Source organism: Suricata suricatta, chromosome 13 (assembly GCF_006229205.1).
Source record: "Suricata suricatta isolate VVHF042 chromosome 13, meerkat_22Aug2017_6uvM2_HiC, whole genome shotgun sequence".
Classification (NCBI taxonomy): Eukaryota; Metazoa; Chordata; class Mammalia; order Carnivora; family Herpestidae; genus Suricata; species Suricata suricatta.
The window spans coordinates 49966245-49985476 of NC_043712.1; the positions used below are offsets into that span (position 1 = coordinate 49966245).

The 19232-nt window shown below is 41.1% G+C and overlaps 1 protein-coding gene across 2 annotated transcripts in view; it reads right to left on the reverse strand.

Annotated features, from left to right (window-relative positions):
• Positions 1-201: 201 nt before the first annotated feature.
• The window catches only part of SH3GL2 (SH3 domain containing GRB2 like 2, endophilin A1), a 109988-nt gene continuing 90957 nt past the window's right edge, over positions 202-19232 (reverse strand). For both annotated transcript variants that reach the window (XM_029920947.1, XM_029920948.1), the window contains exons 4-9: positions 10024-10167; positions 9087-9220; positions 7116-7274; positions 5464-5567; positions 3807-3937; positions 202-1791 (exon numbers count right to left, since the gene is read on the reverse strand). In XM_029920947.1, the coding sequence (XP_029776807.1) occupies positions 1592-1791; positions 3807-3937; positions 5464-5567; positions 7116-7274; positions 9087-9220; positions 10024-10167 (872 nt within the window). In that variant the 3' untranslated portion in view covers positions 202-1591. The remainder of the gene's footprint in view (positions 1792-3806; positions 3938-5463; positions 5568-7115; positions 7275-9086; positions 9221-10023; positions 10168-19232) is intronic.

Sequence of the window (19232 nt, forward strand, 5' to 3'; positions counted from 1 at the left end):
CCACCCAGAAGCTCCCCAGATCCAGGCTAGGTCACGTCTCGCTAAGGAGACTTCCCTTGCTCACAGGGAGGGAGAGCTGAGGTGGGAAGCGAGTCTGGTCTGGCTATATCAGAAGACAATGGCGACTGAAATGAGACCCAGTCCACCCACTCTCAGACCCACCAGAACAATGAACACAAAATAAAGCACCAGGGCCTCTGGTTCTGTCTTCAGCAATATTTATTGGAAACGGCGATGCTTCCTGTGGTAAGAGGTTTATACATTAAGCAGTAAGATTTGCCTTTCACTCCACATGACCCACTACCGCAGGCGGCACATCCGAAGCAGCACATTAAACCTCTGAACGAGTCTGTACAGCTAGATAAATAGAACTCTGGATACCTGACAGGACTTAGTGACCAATACAAACTAACCGAGAAGAACAAAAACCACTCATAGGCTTACACACGGCACTGTACACACAACATGAAGATGAAATAGAATGGACAGAAATAAAAGTAATGATGGAGCTGGGAAAACCTTTTGCATCTGCAGCCACACATCTTAAACTGCTAAGCACAGAAATCATCTTTGTTTGGTCCTCACTGAGGGCAGAATATGCACAAACGATGTTCAAAGAACACAAGGTGGAAGTGGAAAGGAAAGACAATCGCTGTTTCTTGGTCTAGGAACTAGTGGAAAAATGGTTTCTGATGTTTTTCTCCTTGTGTCTCTTGCCAAGTGGACTCATGAAACACATAATTCATAAATAAAACTGAAGTGAAGATATTTTTGTTCCCTCTTCCTGTACCTTCAGAAACAGCCTAAATACATACATGGTTTCTCTGCAGCAAGAAATTTAAGCTTGTAAACCAGATGTTTTCTCAATTCCTCATAGTGGAGAATCTCGTCTTCAGCCCCTCCCACAATATGCTGATGGTGAACTGTCACTGTGGTACTTAGAAATAACAGCGGGAGTCTCCCTCTGGCTCTATTAGCAGGGAGAGATGAAAACTGGCTGTCCCTCAGAAACAGACATAAGTGAGAGGAACAAAGGTGACAGTTTTCAGAAAAGGTTTTTAACTCACACTCAACACTTTCCTACCAATAGCATCAAGGGACTAACTCATTCAGACCAGAAGACAAGTTGCTGGTGAGGGAGGCTCTCTTCCACAATTCTGTGATGTACATGTTTGGGAGGGGCAATGTGAAAGCAAGAACTTTCTCCTACTGAAATGGAGAACCTGAGACCTTGAGATGGCCCCTGGGTGATAGACAATATCTTCAGTAGGGTGGTTTCTCTGTGAGGTGGCTCACAGTCATATTCTGGGAAGCCACAGCGTCCTGGGAACTGTGTCAACAGCAGTTCCATGACTACCGGCTGGTCTCAGATGGTGTTAAAAAGCACATGCCATGCCCACCAGCCTAAGAAGATACCATCCATCACCATGACTCTGTGGGATCACACAAGTCAACCAAAGATAGTTGGTGGGGCTTGATGACTCGGACCACTGCGGCCTGCACTTGGGATGTGTTGTAAGCAGCATTACCGAAGCAGTGGTTAAACTTAACTATCTGGGTCAAGAGGAGGTAAGCCTGCCAGCCTAACATCCTAATGAGGCAGGGCAACCAGAATCTCCACATAGTTGATGGGGAAGAAGCCAGACTGGCCATGAAGCATCCCCTCATACCAGTTCTCATCAATTTGGTTAGTGAGTGTGATGATATCACCCTCTTTAAAACCCAACTCCCCTTCATTCTCAGGTTCAAAGTCGTACAGAGCTCGGCAGCAGGGCTGATCCATTGGGGCACCTGGAAGTGAAAGCAGGAGAGAAGAACACAGAAAGACAAGGGGTATTTAAGTCACGTATCTATCACCTGCTGCACCTGCCCAGCTTGCTGTCCCCCTTGATTCCTCCCTTGCTCCTCCTCCTGCTGAAGCTCCCTCCTGCAGCTAGTCCTGAGTCCACTGCATGCCATCTGCCCTTTACCAGTCCCCAGAAGCTTTCTCAGATTTCCAGAAGTTGTTTGATGCCTGCTTCCATGTCCAGTATGAAAAATAGCCTCATCTATGCTTGTAACACATGCAGCAAGTCCATCGGGGTTTGCCTTCCTAATGATGTCCAGAGATGGGAGACCCAGTGACTTAAGGGGTTTTAATGATATTTAGGTTAATAATATAACAAGACCAGAACCCTTTCCGTATTATCATTTTACAATCTCTGCACATGGGAAAGAGTCAGGTTAATTACAGGGACAATGCTTGGCAACTCAATAACAGTACCATTTTCACTTCTGAAAGATAAAGACTCCAGCCTCTGCGAAACTGTTGTAATGTGGTGTAAACAAAACAATGTAAGACACTGGGTTCAAGTTCATATTCTGGGTGACTTTGCACAAGGAACTTACTTCCCTTTCAGTTTCTTTGTCTAACATTAGAACAGCAGAACTTACTCCATGCTACTAACTGAGATTACATAAAAATTATATAACTTATTCTTTGTAAATTGTTGCACATATAAATATGAGGAGTACATCAGAGTTCTGGAATACAAAATATAATGTACTCTACTTTGGAATGGAATCATATCTTAAAAGTGATCTAGTTTAAGTGAGCATATATATTTAATGCAGCGTGTATCCACACAGGCACATCAACTCAAACAAGTGCATACAGCTCCCAAGTCTTCTAGATGGTTGGAAAAGGAAAGAACGTAGCCTACCCTTTTTTTGCTTAAAGAAAGCAGAAAATGAACAGGTTTCCAAAAAAAAGGATGAAATACACAGTTGGTTTCTGAATAGGAAGAGGCGAACTAGTCACAAGGGACAGGACTCGTCCTTGTGGCAGCTAGCTTCTAAGAGGCACTGCTGTTTATACCTGACCCTGGGGCTCTGAGCAGCCGAGGGGAACACAAAGGGCAGAGAGCACCGACTGTCACCACAGACCTCACTTCTCTCCTTCATGGTCTCTGAAAGCATCTCACAAAGCATTTCCTACTAGAGAACATAAGCTCTGGGCTACAGGGAAAATAGGAGACACTGCGAAACTTGGAAGTCCACACCCGGTAGTAAGAGTTTCTACTTCTTCAACCAAGTAAACGTTAAGGTTGAAAATGTCTCAAGCACAGGCTTTTACCTATTGTGTGTAAAGGGTGGAGAGCAATGGTGCCAACTGAAAGAATATATTACTGGGTATACATCAATATTCCTGAAAGAAAATAAATTTTAGCTTTTACTGTACCAACCTCGGTTACACAGCACAATGGGTTGGTTGAAGGTTGAGGAAGGAGAGAAGTGAGCAGGTGTGGAGATATGAAATACATCCATCTACAAATACATACAGCCATTTGCTCCCATGACTTAAGAAATCCAACTGGACATGTTCCTGGAGCTGCTGTCTGTGGGTTATATGTGAGGGTATGTGGGCACACCCCGCCAAGGGTGTTCTCTCTCTCTCATGCATTCTGGAACACAGAGAGTAAAATAGGAAAAATATACACCAAAAATATGATACTCCTGGCACCAAACTGGCTCATTAAGGAGACCTAACACCACAAGGGAAGGTCAAAATCAAATATGTTATTTAAGAGGTTAATGTGTGCTGATGATGGAGAGTGAGAGAAAAGGGGACATAAAAAGAAAGTTTCTAGAGGAGACAAGAGGGAAAAGGAGGGGAAGAAATGATCCATGAGAAAAGAAGGAAGGAGTGCTTTAAGAGAGAGCCTGACAAAACAATCCTGTAAGAAATGTGTCCCTGTTATAGTTCTTGTGCAGCCGGATTGGACCACACCTAAAATTTAGGCAGTCTACAGGTGTCAGCTCCTTACCTGAAGGTTTGGGGGTACCGGTGTGGGAGAGGCCCCCATTGGGCTGAGTACTGTCTCCAGTTGCAAACTCCAGGCTCATTCGTGGTTTAGGTTGATACTCCCTTCTAGGCTGAGATGAAGCTTGCCTTATTCTGCATTAAAAAGAAAAGGGAGGTGGGGAATAAGAGCATGTAGCCAATTAAGAAGCAAAAAGAAAAGCAGGAAGTAACATCCAGGAAGGCTACCAATGTGGATCAGGGAAAATCTCAAAAGAAACCACAGCCTTCTTATCTGTGGAGGTCTCTGCTTTTGGTGGTGCCCTTCTGATCATACCCTCACCATCTTCAACCTTTCTTTCACCCCTCCTTTGCTCCCTCATTTATTCAGAGCTGACTTTGCAAATGTGCTGGGAACACAAAGGGGAATAAGACACAGTTCTTGCCCCCAAGCAGCTTCTGGTCTGTAAGGGAGACAGAACATAAACAACTGAGTACCACACACTGTGGTAAGTGCTGTTACAGAGATACACACCACGGTCCAGCAACACGGGGATGGGAGTGGGGAGGAGTCTACCTGCCCACAGGAAGGCTTGTGGAAGGAGAGAAAACACAGCTACCAGTCATTTCCAGATGAACAATCTTTCCAGAAGAAAGAGCTCAAGAGCTTGAGAAGGTTTGGAAGGAAGACATACCGTGTGCCCTGAGAACAGTGAGCAGTTTGAGAACAAGAAGGGGAAGAAAGTGGAACGGGGCAGCCCATAAATGCGTTCCGTACACCCCTAAGTATTCTCCGCAGTCTCAGATGTACAAGAGGCAAAGTGCTCAGATTTGAATGGATGGGGAGAGGTTAGGGCAGGGTGACTGTAGAACGAGACTGACTCTGAATATATTTCAGAGAAAAACAAAGAAAATGGTCCTTCTGCTCAACGGATGTCACGAAGACATACAGTAGTTATTTCGTATGTCAAAGTGCATGTTTTAGATCTTTCCTGACGCTTCCAAGTGTTACACACATTTCCGCGAGTGTGCACTCAAGAAAGCTGCACAAAGTGGCACATGTTGCAGTGAGGGCCTCTGTCTAAGCTGTGCAGGGTGGGGCCCTGCCACTCTAGGGAGCCCCGTTCACAAAGAAGACTGGTGGGGTGCACAATGGGAAAGAGAAGGAACAGGTGGGCTTGCTCACCATTCAGAGAAACACGGTGTGAAAAGATACAGGCTTTCAAACAGGATATGTCAGCCAGGCAAACCCCAGTTGCATCTCGGTGTGATTCTGGGCTAGTTACTTTATCTCCCTGGGCTTCCCACCTTTAGGTGGAGCTAATCGTGGGTAGTTTACAGAGCTGTTCTTTAAGACAGATGCTGGTATGTCTCCGGTGGCCACACAGTAGTTGCTCAGCAAATCACATCTATTATTCTTGGGAGGACCCGGCTTCCCATCTGTGGTGGCCAACATACTGTCCAAGTATTGATTTCTCACAGACATAAGAGTGCACTCAATGGAACAAAGTAAAACAAAGCACAAGACACACAAAAATCAAAACAAACTATCCACACGGTCCCTATGCAGAATCAAACCTTCTGGCAGAAGTTTTACTTCAAGTACATTCCATTATTTCCACTTCTTTACCCACCATTTCATGGGAAGAAAATGAAAATGTCAAATTCAGGAAGTGAAATACCTTTCTTCCAGTCTGACGGTGACTTGCTGCAGGATCTGGACCGCCTGCTTGTGGTATTCCAGCTGGGCCTGGACGAGTGCAGACAGCTGGCTCACCTGTTCGATCTGCAGGCCAATGTGGGGGGGCGGGTCACACCTTAGTTACCAGGTCACCTTCCTTCAGCAACTACTCCTGCCCCAGCACACGTATGACAGAGCTGCCCTGACACAGAGCCCAGCACCAGGAGATTCTGCAGTTTCCACATCACTTAAGGATAAGAAGTATGCTTGGAAACACCAGTACCACGAGGAGTAGCCACATTATTAGGAATCCTCCGGAAGATAGCACACAGCTCTCACTGAAAGTCTCATTCTTAGCTACAAACTTCCAGTTAGATAGGATTTGGCTAATTTTATTGATTTCTTAGAGGAAAAAGATACATTGACCAAAGAACTCTTGGCTCCCTGCACTTTTCATGCTCTGTCAATATATTAATGTTGTTAATAAAAATGTAAATACTGATTTTTCACATGAGGCAGCAGGGAGGTAATATATTAGGATGCAAAATGTTTTGTCCTCTTTCAGCCCATCTGTAATGTAAAGAGGTTGGGTCACGTGACATCCTTGGGTGCATTTCAGCTCCAATATTCTAGGCTTCCTCAGTTACTCTTCATTTCCTGTCTCAGGTTGTGACCTAGCTGAATATTGCCCTCCAAGTCAGCAGAGGCAATGCTGTTCCACGAGTTTTGGGGTGGAGTGGGGCCCTGGGAGCAGGGAGGGGGCACGGTGATACAGGTCACACTTCGTGCCTAGAGCATCCTTCTTCAGTAGGCAGGCGGGACACCAGTTATTTCGCATAAACACAAACCTACACTGCGTCTCTGGGTGTGGGAAAATCCAGATATGCTCAACATGCCTCCGCTATCACCAGTCAGCACAAAGCAGGTAAATGACAAGCACATAAAGCCTCTGTAAACATCTTGGAAGAGGTTGGTCAGCAAATGACAGAGCCAGAGGTGGGAGTGAGCAAGAACTTGAAAGCTGTTTAGCAGGTTTTATTACATGAGCAGTCGGAAGTCCTCATGGCTATGAGGCTGAAAGAGGTCAGTGGACTATAACTTCTAAAGCCACAAATAATAATTTGGTGCTCTGGAAATGTAAATGTAGCTTTAAACTACGTTATATATGCCCAAATACAGTATCTATGCTACAGTCATCAATATCAATTGAAATTAGTTTTTGAAAGAAAATATCAACTTTACTTCAAAATACAGAACATCTTAACCTATAATGGGACCCTCAATTCTAAATGCATTTTAGGTGATATTCTTTTATAATCTGAAGTCACTCTGCCCTATATTTCACAAAGTATTTTAAGCTACTGAACCTTTACATGAGGCATCAGAAAGATTATTCACCTTCTCACCATTGGTAATTCTTTAAGCTCATTAGGAGACAAACATCTAGTTAAATCAAACCATTATAATACAGAAAAAAACCTTACTGTTTCTTGATCTACTTAATTTTTCAAATTTTTTTAAAAAAGAAGTAACTACTGAAGTTCTCACGACATAGTATAATCAGATATGAACATTTTAAATTAAATAACCCTTTAACATAATCTTGAGCTTTAATGGTAAGATTAAGTTAGAAACCATAGGAGAATCACTCACATCCATCTCTAAGAGATTAAACATGCTTGACTCAGCAATTTCTTTAGATTCATCAAATTTCTCCAGAGCCTGACGGAGCTCTTCATCTGGAATCTTGCCTTGTCGTTTCTTCTTATAATCAAAGTCCAGGCGTCGACCCTCCAACTTCTTTAGATGATGCTGAAAAAGTCAAGGGCAGCAATATGCTTTGAAAGGATTCATGGAAAGGCCTATTTATAGTTCATTTCTCCATCATGCCTATTAGCTTCCAAAATAAGACAGGCTAAGTTCTAAAATATCACATTATCAGAAAAATAAAGAAACCTGCATCAGTGGGGCAAATGCTTCCAAGGGCTAAATGTGGAGAAGCATCTTTAAAAACAATTAAGAGTAAGAAAGAAATTGTGGGAATTACCAATCCCCCTTATTTTCTACCCTTGGTGGGCCAAAGGCAAGCTGGGCATGACAGCTGCTGGGAATGTGTGCATATGGCCTCACATGTGCAAAACACTGCTACTTAGAACCCACAGGTTCACATCTTCAAGAGGAATGGAATCTCACAAGTAGGCTGGGGAAAAACACTTTCCTTGAAAAGAAGTGAGAAAGACTGGCATTCTTGCTTTCAAGTCCTAGAACATTAATACTGGAAAGGACTTATCTTTGAGGAAATCAGTCTGTTAGAATCACCTAAATTGCTTATCAGAAATATGGATTATTGATCACCTGTATTAACATATCGATGGCCTAGTAATCTCTATCTGAACACTCAACCCTTGTTGACTGATGTAGATTTCAGGGAGCAACTGATGAGTTTAAGTCTCCCATTTGGTAGATGATGAAACTAGTGGAAATACCTAACTCAGAAGGGATGATAGACAGGACCTAATGCCCCACAGTGTTCTTCAGTCCCTCCTTACGTTCTTCCACACTGCCTGGCCACCCAGCTATGCCCAACACTTCTAGTGACAAAGTGGGAAAGCCGTTTCCCACTGCTACAAAATGTCTTTTGCCAAGGGCTGGAGTGTTCCATTGTTAATGGATGGGAGAAAATGCTATACTTCCCTGATGCTGGGTGTGTATGGAAAGAAAAGAAGGGAGATGAAAACAGAGTCGGGCCTGGCAAAGAAATGAGAAGGAAAAGAAGCAGAAAAATATCCTACGCCTTCCATCCCACTGTACACCTTGCCTCTAATCCACACCCTCATCCAAGTTAAATGTTTGGTCCTTCGGAAGAGACAGTCTTAAAACACATTTGAACTTGCAGTCAGCTGTAGGGTGGAGTATTGGAGGTGGGGTTAACATTATAGATACAGAGTGAGTCTTCCACTTACTAACTGCAATCTTGAGCAAGCAATGCGGGGGTAGGAGGCTAGAGATAAAGATGTCTAAGGTACTTCAAGTTGTGGATGACCACATTACAATAAAGTTAAATTTCAGACAGGTTCTATAAATGTTTGCTGAAGGAATAAAGGAGCAAACATTATACACCTAGTTGGAGGTAAAGACTGTTGAACCTTATTTATTTAGAAGAGCTCACTCTTCTCTAACTATTCTCTTTTATAAAGAGGATAGTTATTCTTCCTCAGTCCTAACAATCATCATGAAAATATTAAAACATGTATTTATAGAGTGACAGTATAGCTATTTACCCGAGCTAACAACTGTTTTTGAGGGCGAAATCAGCCCAGAAAGATATGATTAATAACACTGGATAGTATCAGGGAAGGAAGGATATTGTTCTGGAGAAAAAAAAAAGCTTTAAAACCCTGAGAACTGAATTTGGAGAAGTCAAATGTCATATTCATAAAAGGCACAAACATAATAGTGAGGCAAAATAATTGCATTTCTGGCTCATCTCTATTTGTCTAGCTGAGTGGTTCTTAATTCAAACCTGACCGCACATGATAAGCTTGAAAAAGTTTTCTTCAGAAAACAGGCACCCACATCTGCACACTGAAACCACTCGCTTCCTAAAGGACTAGTTGCAGATACCTGAATTTCTCTCAGATCTTTGTCATGAAGGTTTTGAAGGGGGTCAATGAAGTTCTGCTTCACTTCCATGTCCAGAGAGTCTTTCACCTCCGACAGCTCCCGCATGGCCTCCCCCACTTCACCAAGTGCTGGGCCTGGGACGGGAGAACGAGTCTCTTGCATGTTAAAGGACAAAGGTGAAATGCAGGGACTACTGCCTGTCTTGTGAGGACAAGGGAAAGGCATTACATAATGTCCCCGAGAGAACAGTGTATTTTCCACCTAAGACAGTTCATACAGTACAAATTCAATGCTACCAAGGGGGTCATATCTCTTATTATGAAGAAAATTTTGTGTTTCCTTTAAAAACCAATTTTCCCCTACCCTCCTTACCCTCCCTTGTTGGTACTGGTTTTCTCAAATAGGGAGCCTGTTTAAGGCCAATGCATTTAGCAGACACAAAGATAAGGAACAGAGAACAGGGTCCAAATGGGAAGGACATGTACTTGCTGAGACTTCCCATCACGAAGAAGTGAAAACGGAAGTCTTTAGTATGGTGACTGTCGGACAAGAGAGGGGGGAAGGAATTCATCTGGAGCAGGAGATCCAAGAGAAAGCCCACGGGCCAGGGTGTTACATCATGTGGACCATTCCCTCCGCCCCCATTCAGTTCTGTCAGACACAATCCACAGTGAGTTTCCAGGCCTCTGGATGTGTCCACCAGCTACTGTAAAGATTAGGATCTCATGAGGGAAAAAGAAAATAAATAAAACCCCTATGACAAGCCACACTAAACATGATGAAATGACTCTGAAGACAAATTTTTGGCCTGTGTATATAAGACATAAAACTGAGAATCAAAAACCAAAATGGTTTGAATAATTTCCCACAGTGTCTTACTGGCACCAAATCCCCAGGGACAAATGAAAGAACAGAAGTGTGAGAAAGCACTTATTACCAAAGTTGCAATCATCTCCAAGCTCTCTTCCGAACTTGAGCATGGCCTCTGCCAGCAGTGCTTCTGCCTGGGGATAGCCTGGCCCTTTCTCTTGGCCGCGGATTTTTGACATGGTGTTGATCATGCTGAGTTTAGCTCTGGAAGCTGGAGGCAAAGAGATCACAGACTGTCACGGCAGGCAATACAGCAGAGACAGGGCTGGATGGAGAATCAGGCCTTAACTGGTCCATAAACCACCTCAGCTACAATTACATCTGTATCTTCTTGGCTTTGGTGTCTTCACCAGTACTATGTGGAGGCTGGCCCACAGACAGATACAAACAGACATTTTTTTTTAATCACCAAACTTTCCCTTTTTTTCAATACCTTACAAGGAACTTAACAGAAAAGGCAAAGCTCTTCTGGGTGGAGAGGCTACCCTCATGTGGTCTCCATCTTCCTGTGTGCCTTTCCCATCCTTTCTTCATTGTGGTGGCTCTGGCAGTCCCTCGAAGGAGCTGGGAGGCTCCATGGAGAGCATTTTGAAAACTAGTGAATTATGTATTCTCTAAGTTTTAGGATTCCAGTTTATATTTAAATTCTAGGAGTCTATGGACAAAAGTAGGATATTAATTGTTAATTCTTGCTGTGTGAGCCTTACACCAAGTTTCACTTACACCCATTTTTTTCAAAATCACTATTCAACTAAGATTCTGATGCTAAGCAGACCCATGAAGAACAGAAATACTGAGTTCATTAAAAAGACTTAATCACTTCCCTGGAACATAATGGCTTCTGCGAATTAGTTTCATGCCACAAAGAGAGCACTTCAATTTCTTTTTTGCTTTTGTTTTTATAAAAGAAGATGCTTAGAAGCAATTCCAATTTTCATGGAAGAAAAAGTTTTGCTAACACAGTGTTAAAGGGATTTTCTTGATGCCAGGATACTAGATTTCCTCAGGTTCATTATTAGACTTGGGGCTGTACATTACACCTTAGGACTGTGCCCAGGGTCCCATCTGCATGAAAACCCCTGAATGAACCATTGCCAAGGACACTTCCAGCATTATCAGTGGCTGATATTTAATCTTGAACATTTGTTTCAAATAAGCTTTTAACAAGTATTTATTTGGGTCACCTGGGTGGCTCAGTCAGTTAGGCGTCCGACTTCAGCTCAGGTCACGATCCCAAAGTCTGTGAGTTTGAGCCTCGCATTGGGCTCTGGGCTGACAGATCAGAACCTGGAGCCTGCTTCAGATTCTGTGTCTCTCTCTCTCTCTGCCCCTCACCTGCTCATGCTCTGTCTCTCTCTGTCTCTCAAAAATGAGTAAATGTTAAAAATGTTTAAAAAAAGAATCTTATAAGAAGTTTTTATTTAAATTCCAGTTAGTTAATATATACTGTTATACTAGTTTCAGAAGCATACCATAGTGATTTGACAGTTCTCTACAACACCCAGTGCTCATTACAAGTGCACTCCTTAATCCCCATCCCCACCTATTTACCCCATCCCCCACCCATCTCCCCTCTGGTAACCATTGGTTTGTTCTCTACAGTTAAGAGTCTGTTTCTTGGTTTGCTTCTCTTTTTCCCCCCTCTTGCTCATTTGTCTTAGTTCTTAAATTCCATATATGAGTGAAATCATATATATGTCTTTCTCTGACTGCCTTATTTGGCTTAGCATAATATGCTCTAACTTCATCCACATCATTGCAAATGGCAAGATTTCATTCTCTGTTATAGCTGAGTAATATTCATGTATATCACGTCTTTTTCCCCCCTTAGATCTAGGGTTAGGGCCAGGGTGAGGGTATGTGCCTGGTATCTCACAGTTCAGAGACCTCTCTAGAGGACAAAATCCTGAGTTTAGGCTAGGATGGGAATAGACATGGGAGCCACCTATTGGGCTGAGGCAAAATAGGATTTCAGTTCTTATTTTAATTCCAGTTAGCTAATATACAGTGTTATATTAGTTTCAGGTGTACAGTACCATAATTTAACACTCCATACATAACGAATAGGCTTTTATTTATAATTGGGCTTCCAAGGTCAAACTGGAGATCAGGAGAGTTATCATGAGAGGATTCCTCCCAGCTGGGCCCAGGGATATATATTATAATGGACAAGGCAGCTGTGGTGCCCGTCTTTGGAAAGTTTACAGTGAATTAAGGGGCGAATCTATTTTAAAAAACAATTTGAGTGAAGTGCATATACTAAGTGCCATGCTAGAGGACTATAGCAAGTTACCAAAGTACAGCATCACCCCAGTCTGGCAGGGTGCAGGGCCTTGCAAAGAAGGATTCTGGAGGGAAGTATCTTTAAGCTTAGAATCACATAGTGACTAGCAGTTAGGTGAGCTAACAGCATATGCAAAGCTTGATGGTAACCGAAAAAATGCATATATACCTCAAATTTTCCTTACGCTACTTTTCAGAGAAAAGTATATATAATACGTGTTAAATTTCAAAAACTGAAAATGCCACATGGTCACACATTTTCGAGGGAACAGTATTATTAGAGCATATTTTCAAAACCTTTTCCAAAATAAGTCATATCAGAGATCCGGATGGAACACAGTCCCTGCCCTCAGTGTGCTCAGAGTATAGTGAGGTGTGAGATAAATAAACGAACAATGGCAACAAACATAGATGCAATGATGGCTAATGCGCACAAGGTACTGGAGGAGTACAGAGAAGAAGCCATAAAAGCGTGAGTAAAAGTGAAATAAGCAAACACTAGACAAGATTTATAGAATGAATAGAAGGAAAAAAGATAAATGGAGGCCAATGAAATACAGTATGGAAACCACACGTGGTGGTTAATCTCTTCAAATCCTGTTTGAGCTATCTTATACTCTAAAGACTTATTCCTTTTACAAAAGTTGTTATTGATTTGGGCTTAAAGCTTGGTTCTGTTAAAAGTCCTCTTGTGGTAAGTAATGACCAGAAGTAATTGAAATGGTTTAACATATTGTGGCTGATTTTCAAAGGCATCATTTTAAATGTTGGTAATTCTAAAGAGCCTTACTCTTCCATTAATTGTTTTAAAACATCTTGGATATCCTCTACATTTTCGTGAGAAGGGTAAAGAAAACCATACCTATTAGTTTATCTATTTCTTCAAATCCTTTAAGATATCTTTTAATCCACAAATTATTCTCCATACTATGAAGAGGCTGGCTTTTAAATTCATTCACAATCTCATTAAATATTTATCAAGAGTCTCTAATTAGTAAAACTTCTGTATTCTTGAAAACAATCATCAGACCTCTGAATTCATCATCTTCAAATATAATATAATTGTAATTAAATGATTTTTTTAAAAGCTGTATTTTAAGAAACATAATCCTGGAAAATACAAACTTTAGAGATGAGAATGCCTACAATATGTTCTCTTCTCTTTCAAATTATGTTTTTTCCTTTCCACAGCTTTATTCTTTCTCACAAATTTTTACAACCTCTCCGGCTACACCCCCATATCTGCCATCCCAGCTTCACTATCCTAGTTCAAGTTGTCCCCACTGGGGTTGCTGCTGCAACAGCTTGTCAACAGCAATCCCTCCCTTGGATCATGAGAACAGGATTCTGGTATGCTGATGGGTGTATCTCCCAGATGGGTTAGCATAACATTTTGTATACTGTGGATGGTTAACACACGTCCACTGAAAGAAGAATAAAGGAAAGAACAGAATATCTTGAAAACTAGTAGAATATAATGGCAATGGTTCCATACGTAGACTCTGCTCACATCCTTTGCCTCAGCTCATGTGCCTAAGAGCCTTTTGAAGCATAACAGAGAATGGGAACAAGAAAACTTGTTTCCTTTTGTTGAAAACTTAAAGATTTATTTTAGGAGAGAAGAGAAGACATCTCTCTGACCCTGCTCTGGGGGGGCTTCCATACTGAAAACAGGACATTGGACAGAGTGAACAGTGAGATTTCCTCTGCCCATGTCCTTTAACTGTTCCCCAGAGAACGGCAGTCAGGTTAGTGCCTTGTAGGTAGGGGACTAGAAGATTCTTCTCTGGGGAGTACAACTAATCCAAAAGAAGAGACCTACAGAGACTAATAGCTGTTAAGTACCCAATACAACAATTCCAGGCTACTGGCCCTAGAAAGAAGCCATTCCAGTTTAAGCTCCTAAGCCTCCACTAACTCCCACACAGCCTTACTGCCCTACACCTAAGTGGAAAAAGATAGACACTGCCACCAGGTTTTGAAAAAGGCTTCTAACATGAGAGAACCAAAAATAAATAAGGCAATTATAGGCAGCAAACCATTCTGAGAGGGAAAAATAACTATCATTAATATTCTCAGGTGTCTAAGACACTTCGTCCATGAAAAAAAAGAAACAAAGAACTCAAAAGAAATTAAAATACAGTTTAAGTTTAAATGAATTTAAGTAAAATAAAGAAGTAAAAAAAATCATGGACATGTAAAGTTGAGGCAAATTACCCAAAAATTAGGACAAAATTTTAAAAAGAGAGAGAAAATCAGAAAGAAAGCAGAAAGAAAGCATAAAATCAGGATTAGTCCAGGGGCTCTAGTGGCTGAGTAATGGAAATTTCAAAAAGAAAAAAAACAAAGAAATAGAAGGGGAATAGATTCTTTTTAAAAATTAAAGAAAATTGCTCAGAACTGATGATTAGTGTTTCCTGATGGAAAGAGTCCAGTGAACGCCTAACAGAGTGGATAAAAGGGTCCACATGGAGGGCCTTAATATGAAATTTCACTGAGAACAAAGAGAAGTTCCTAAACCTTTCAGAGAGGAAAAAATACATCATATACAAATATTAAGATTTAGCAGGTAATTGAACATGAGAGTATCATAAGAAACATAAGAAATTACCTCAGAAAATAATATAGCAATGACTCAAAATTTCTTAATATATAATTCTATATTCAAATTATCAATGAAGCATGAAGGTAAAATGATGATATTTTTAGACACACAAAGAAGGTTTCTGATCATTTATCTTCCCAAGCTAATGGAAGAGGCAGTAACTCAAGAAATGGAAGGTGTAACTCAAGAAAGGGGGCAGAATAGAATCTAAAAAAAGAGATCCAATACAAGAAAAGATGTAAACATGATGACAAAGGGAGATCTTAAGATGGCCATTGTGCGTCATGCACTGAAGGTAACTGTAGTTGCCTACATATCATAACCAAATCTACGTAGCACACGAAGCCATAAGCTACAAGGGAGCTGCAGGCTCTCCATGATCCCCTATGGGGTCAAGTTACAGTTATCTACCACTGTACCTTTCTAATGCACCCTTCTTTGGCTTCCCCTCTTCCCTACTTCCCTCAAAGTTTTCTGCAATCACTTCCCAAATCAAACCTTTGTGCTCAAATCTTTGCCTCATGGATTGCTTCTGGGGGAACTCAAATTAGGACAACCACCAATGTAGAATGCAGCATCAGATATCTCAAAAATAATGAACACATGGCATGTTTCAATGTAATGAGAGGAGACTCACATGTGTGGCAGAGGGTCTGGGAAAGAATGAAAGGTACACAAAAAGTGAATAAAATGAAAAATAAAACAACTACTAACTCCAGGAAACACAAAAAGGTTGTACAAGAAAGGAAATACAATCATATTATTCTATATGTCTCAGCTCCATACAAGTTTACAAGGATGTAAAATGCAAATACTGAATACTAATCTAACAAAAATTATGCCATAAACATACTGGTAGTGAGAGAGGAAAAGAATGTGAAAGAATGGGAAGATAACAAAAGAGCAATAATTCTCATCTTCCAAAGTAGGAATCAAACACTTAGCAACATAAGCATGTTGTTTAAAGATTAGTAAAAACCAAAAAAAGAGCCCACAGCATCTAAAGTGTTGTTTCTGGGAAATGAGTGAAAAAAATGCAACCTCAAGAGTGCTGTTTTTTGTAAAAACCATTGTAAAATTATTTAACTGTTTTTAATATGTACATGTATTACTTCCATTACAAAAAATTAAATTTAAAATACTTCCCACTTCCCTCCCTCAGGAGACCTAATTTAGTGTTGAACTGGATAAGAAACACTTCACTGCTCTAACCTCAAGGATCTTTCAACCAGAAAGTTTCATATGTTAATTAGTTTAAGGAGAACTGAACAGGAAAAGTTAATAAGGATCAATAAGTGAAACCCCATTAGAAAACCATGGAAGAAAAGGGCTTGACGAATCCACACCCACTTGATTTCTGGAGGCAATTGTATCCAGTCAACTTAAACAAGAAAAAGTGAAATTAGGATGACCATAAAAGGCTAATCTTTTCCCCCAAAAAAGGAGGTCCCATTGTTGTGTGCTCCATAAAAAAAGGCTGTTTATTTTTTGGCCTAGTGTGGTAACTACTGGGAAAATCTGGAAACTCTCTACTTCTAAGTCTTAGTTTAAAATTTTTTTATTTATTAATCCAAGAAAACAAACAAGAAAGCCACGGAGGTCTTGTCTTTCACAGAAATCAGCATAGTGCATTAAAATAAACATTAGCTGTGGCTCAAACATAAGTAAAAATCCAGTGTCAAAATCTTGCTAGCTGTATATTCTTGAAAAATAATCATTCATAAGGTTGTTACCTGTATTCAATGATAAACAACAAAAGGAGTAACTAGCATAACAGGCACTGGAGACAGAGGAAAGCATTCCTTTCTACCCCTTTCCGAGTCCTCTTCTGAGTACTTGCTCTGGAATACTGTGGCTTGACTATATGGGGAACTACATTTCCCAGAATCTCTTCCCCACATGCTTCACAGCATTGGTAGAAAGGTGAGACTGTGCGTGACTTGGGAGGTGAAAGGGAAGCAGTAGTCCTAATATTCTGGAGGCTGTAACTGCATAGAGGAGGTAATAGATTGATGCAGTGCTACAAATGGGTTCCAGCTCGTTCTCGCTCTTCCCTACTCTGTGTCCAGCTCTTCCTGAATGCTGATTCTGCTTACCAAAGGTGACCCTAGACCCACCAAACATCTTTGGTTGCAAATGCAGACATAGTAACCTTGAAGAGCCAACAACCTTCCACTACCTTCCATAGTTTTTGGAGTTCTGCTACAGCAGATGGACCTGCCAGTTAGATTTCTAAGTCCATTCACCTGAGTCAGGGCTGGTCCATGACCTTCCTCCACATATTTGGCATTATCCAGATCTTTCCATAGCTGTACAAGCTCTAATTCCTTTAATAAATCTCTAATTCCATGATATCCACAATGACTTTACTTCCCTGACTGTGCCCTGAATGCCATGTGTGATGTTCTTATATCTCAATTCAAACAATTTATGATGTGTCCTACACAGAACCCTGCTATTGCTACTTACGTCAATAAAACTGGCTGTAACTAATTCAGTTCTACAAATCTGTGTTTTGAGAATGAGACAAGAAAGAGAATAACTGTGGTAGGAGTTAGCTGCTACTTGTGGAAAGAACAGTTAGAAAGGGGAGCCAGTTTAACAAGTAGAATTAAGACAAAGGCTTTTTTAAAGGTTATTTGTTTATTCTGAGAAAGAGAGAGAGAGAGAGAGAGAGAGAATCCCAAGCAGGCTCTGTGCTGTCAGCAAGGAGGCTGACAAGGGCCTCCATCTCACAAACCATGAGATCATGACCTGAGCTGAAATCCAGAGTTGGAGATGCTCAACCAACTGAGCCACCCAGGTGCCCCAAGGCAAAGACTGGAGTCAGACTATGTACAAATCCTGGCTCTGTTTCATGCTGGGCGAATTTGGCCTTAGTTTACTCACTGGTAGATGGTAGCTCTCCCTCACTGGGTTAGGCTGATGTAAAGACTAAAGGACATAATGTATGTCACAATGCTGGCACATGATAAACATGCAATAAATGTTGGCTATTTCTATGAGTGCCACATATGCCAGGAAGTTTTGCCGTGTGATTGTGTCATGAATTACTTAACCTTTATGAGTCTCGGGTTCTTCATCCATAAAAAGCTGAGAATAAAAAAGGAGACAGCTGGATAATACCTAAACCTCTTTCAAGTTCATATACTCAGGTTTATTCTTATTAGATATAAAACTCAGCTCAGGGAAAGATACTCTGACTTTCAGACATAGGAAACTTTCAGCAGTTTCTTCAAGTTACTAGAACTGTTCCTCTTCTTGGAATAGCCTTCCCTCTGTCTACAGGCCACCAAAACACCAGACACTCCCTCACCTTTTCTCACAAAGTCTTTCTCAATCACCCTTCACCTGTACTGCCTCCAAGTGTAAGTGACCCCTTCCCTCATTGTGCCTCCACTGTGCCCTGTAGATACACTGATACTATCTCTTGACACTTTGTCTCTTTTGTGCATGTCTGTTTCCTGATACACGTCCTACTGAATTTCTAGTACAGGGCCAAGCATGCAGCTCCTGCTTACTTATTAACTGTGGGCTGAATGTCTTTATTTAAAAGTTTTTATTTTTTTACACAAATCTTTTGCATATGTCATTTTTTCTAATCCTTAGGAAAGACATCCTTATTCAAAACCACCACGACCTCCTACTATGCCCTGAAATGGAGCTAAGCCTGCTGATAATATCAGATCTAATTACACACTAATTTTGTGATTTGACAGGATGATTTCAGAGAGGGGGTCATGCTGATGGCAATCTGGATGGAATTCCCCTTACACAGACTAGATCTGAAGATTTCTGAGGCTGCCAAGGCTTTTTCATTTCTCTTAAAATGCAGAAGGGTGGAATCCTACTTCCTATTTACTCTAATACTTGCTCTTGTGTAGCAATTCATCTCTAAACTATGTCAAGAAAAAATGATTTATTTGAAAATGATAAGAAACTGATTTTGCATTCTCCCAGAACCTGCACATGAGCTCTCTTTTCTCCAACAAAGAAAGTTTCTAAGCTAAACTATAAGCTCTAGCTCAGGGGATATAAAAGATAAAATTGGTACAAGTCAATGAATAGGTTACACCAGAAACAATTATGTATTCCTTGATAGAGAAATATTTTGGATTTGTATTGCCTGATTTAGTATTTCCTAAAAATCTGTCTTTAAAGATTTTCCTTTGGTGACAAAATAAATAAAACAAGTATTTATTAAGCACTTACTGTGTGAGAGGGACTATGCTACGGAAACTCTAAGAGAAGCAAGGCCCAGCCTCTGCTCTCAGTGAGTTTCTTGTCTATTTGGAGAGTCAGAGGGCACTCCACTCACCGTGACATGAGGCCAACAGGGGCCATGTAGTGGGTAAGGTTCTAATGTGTTCACATCACAGAGAAGAGTG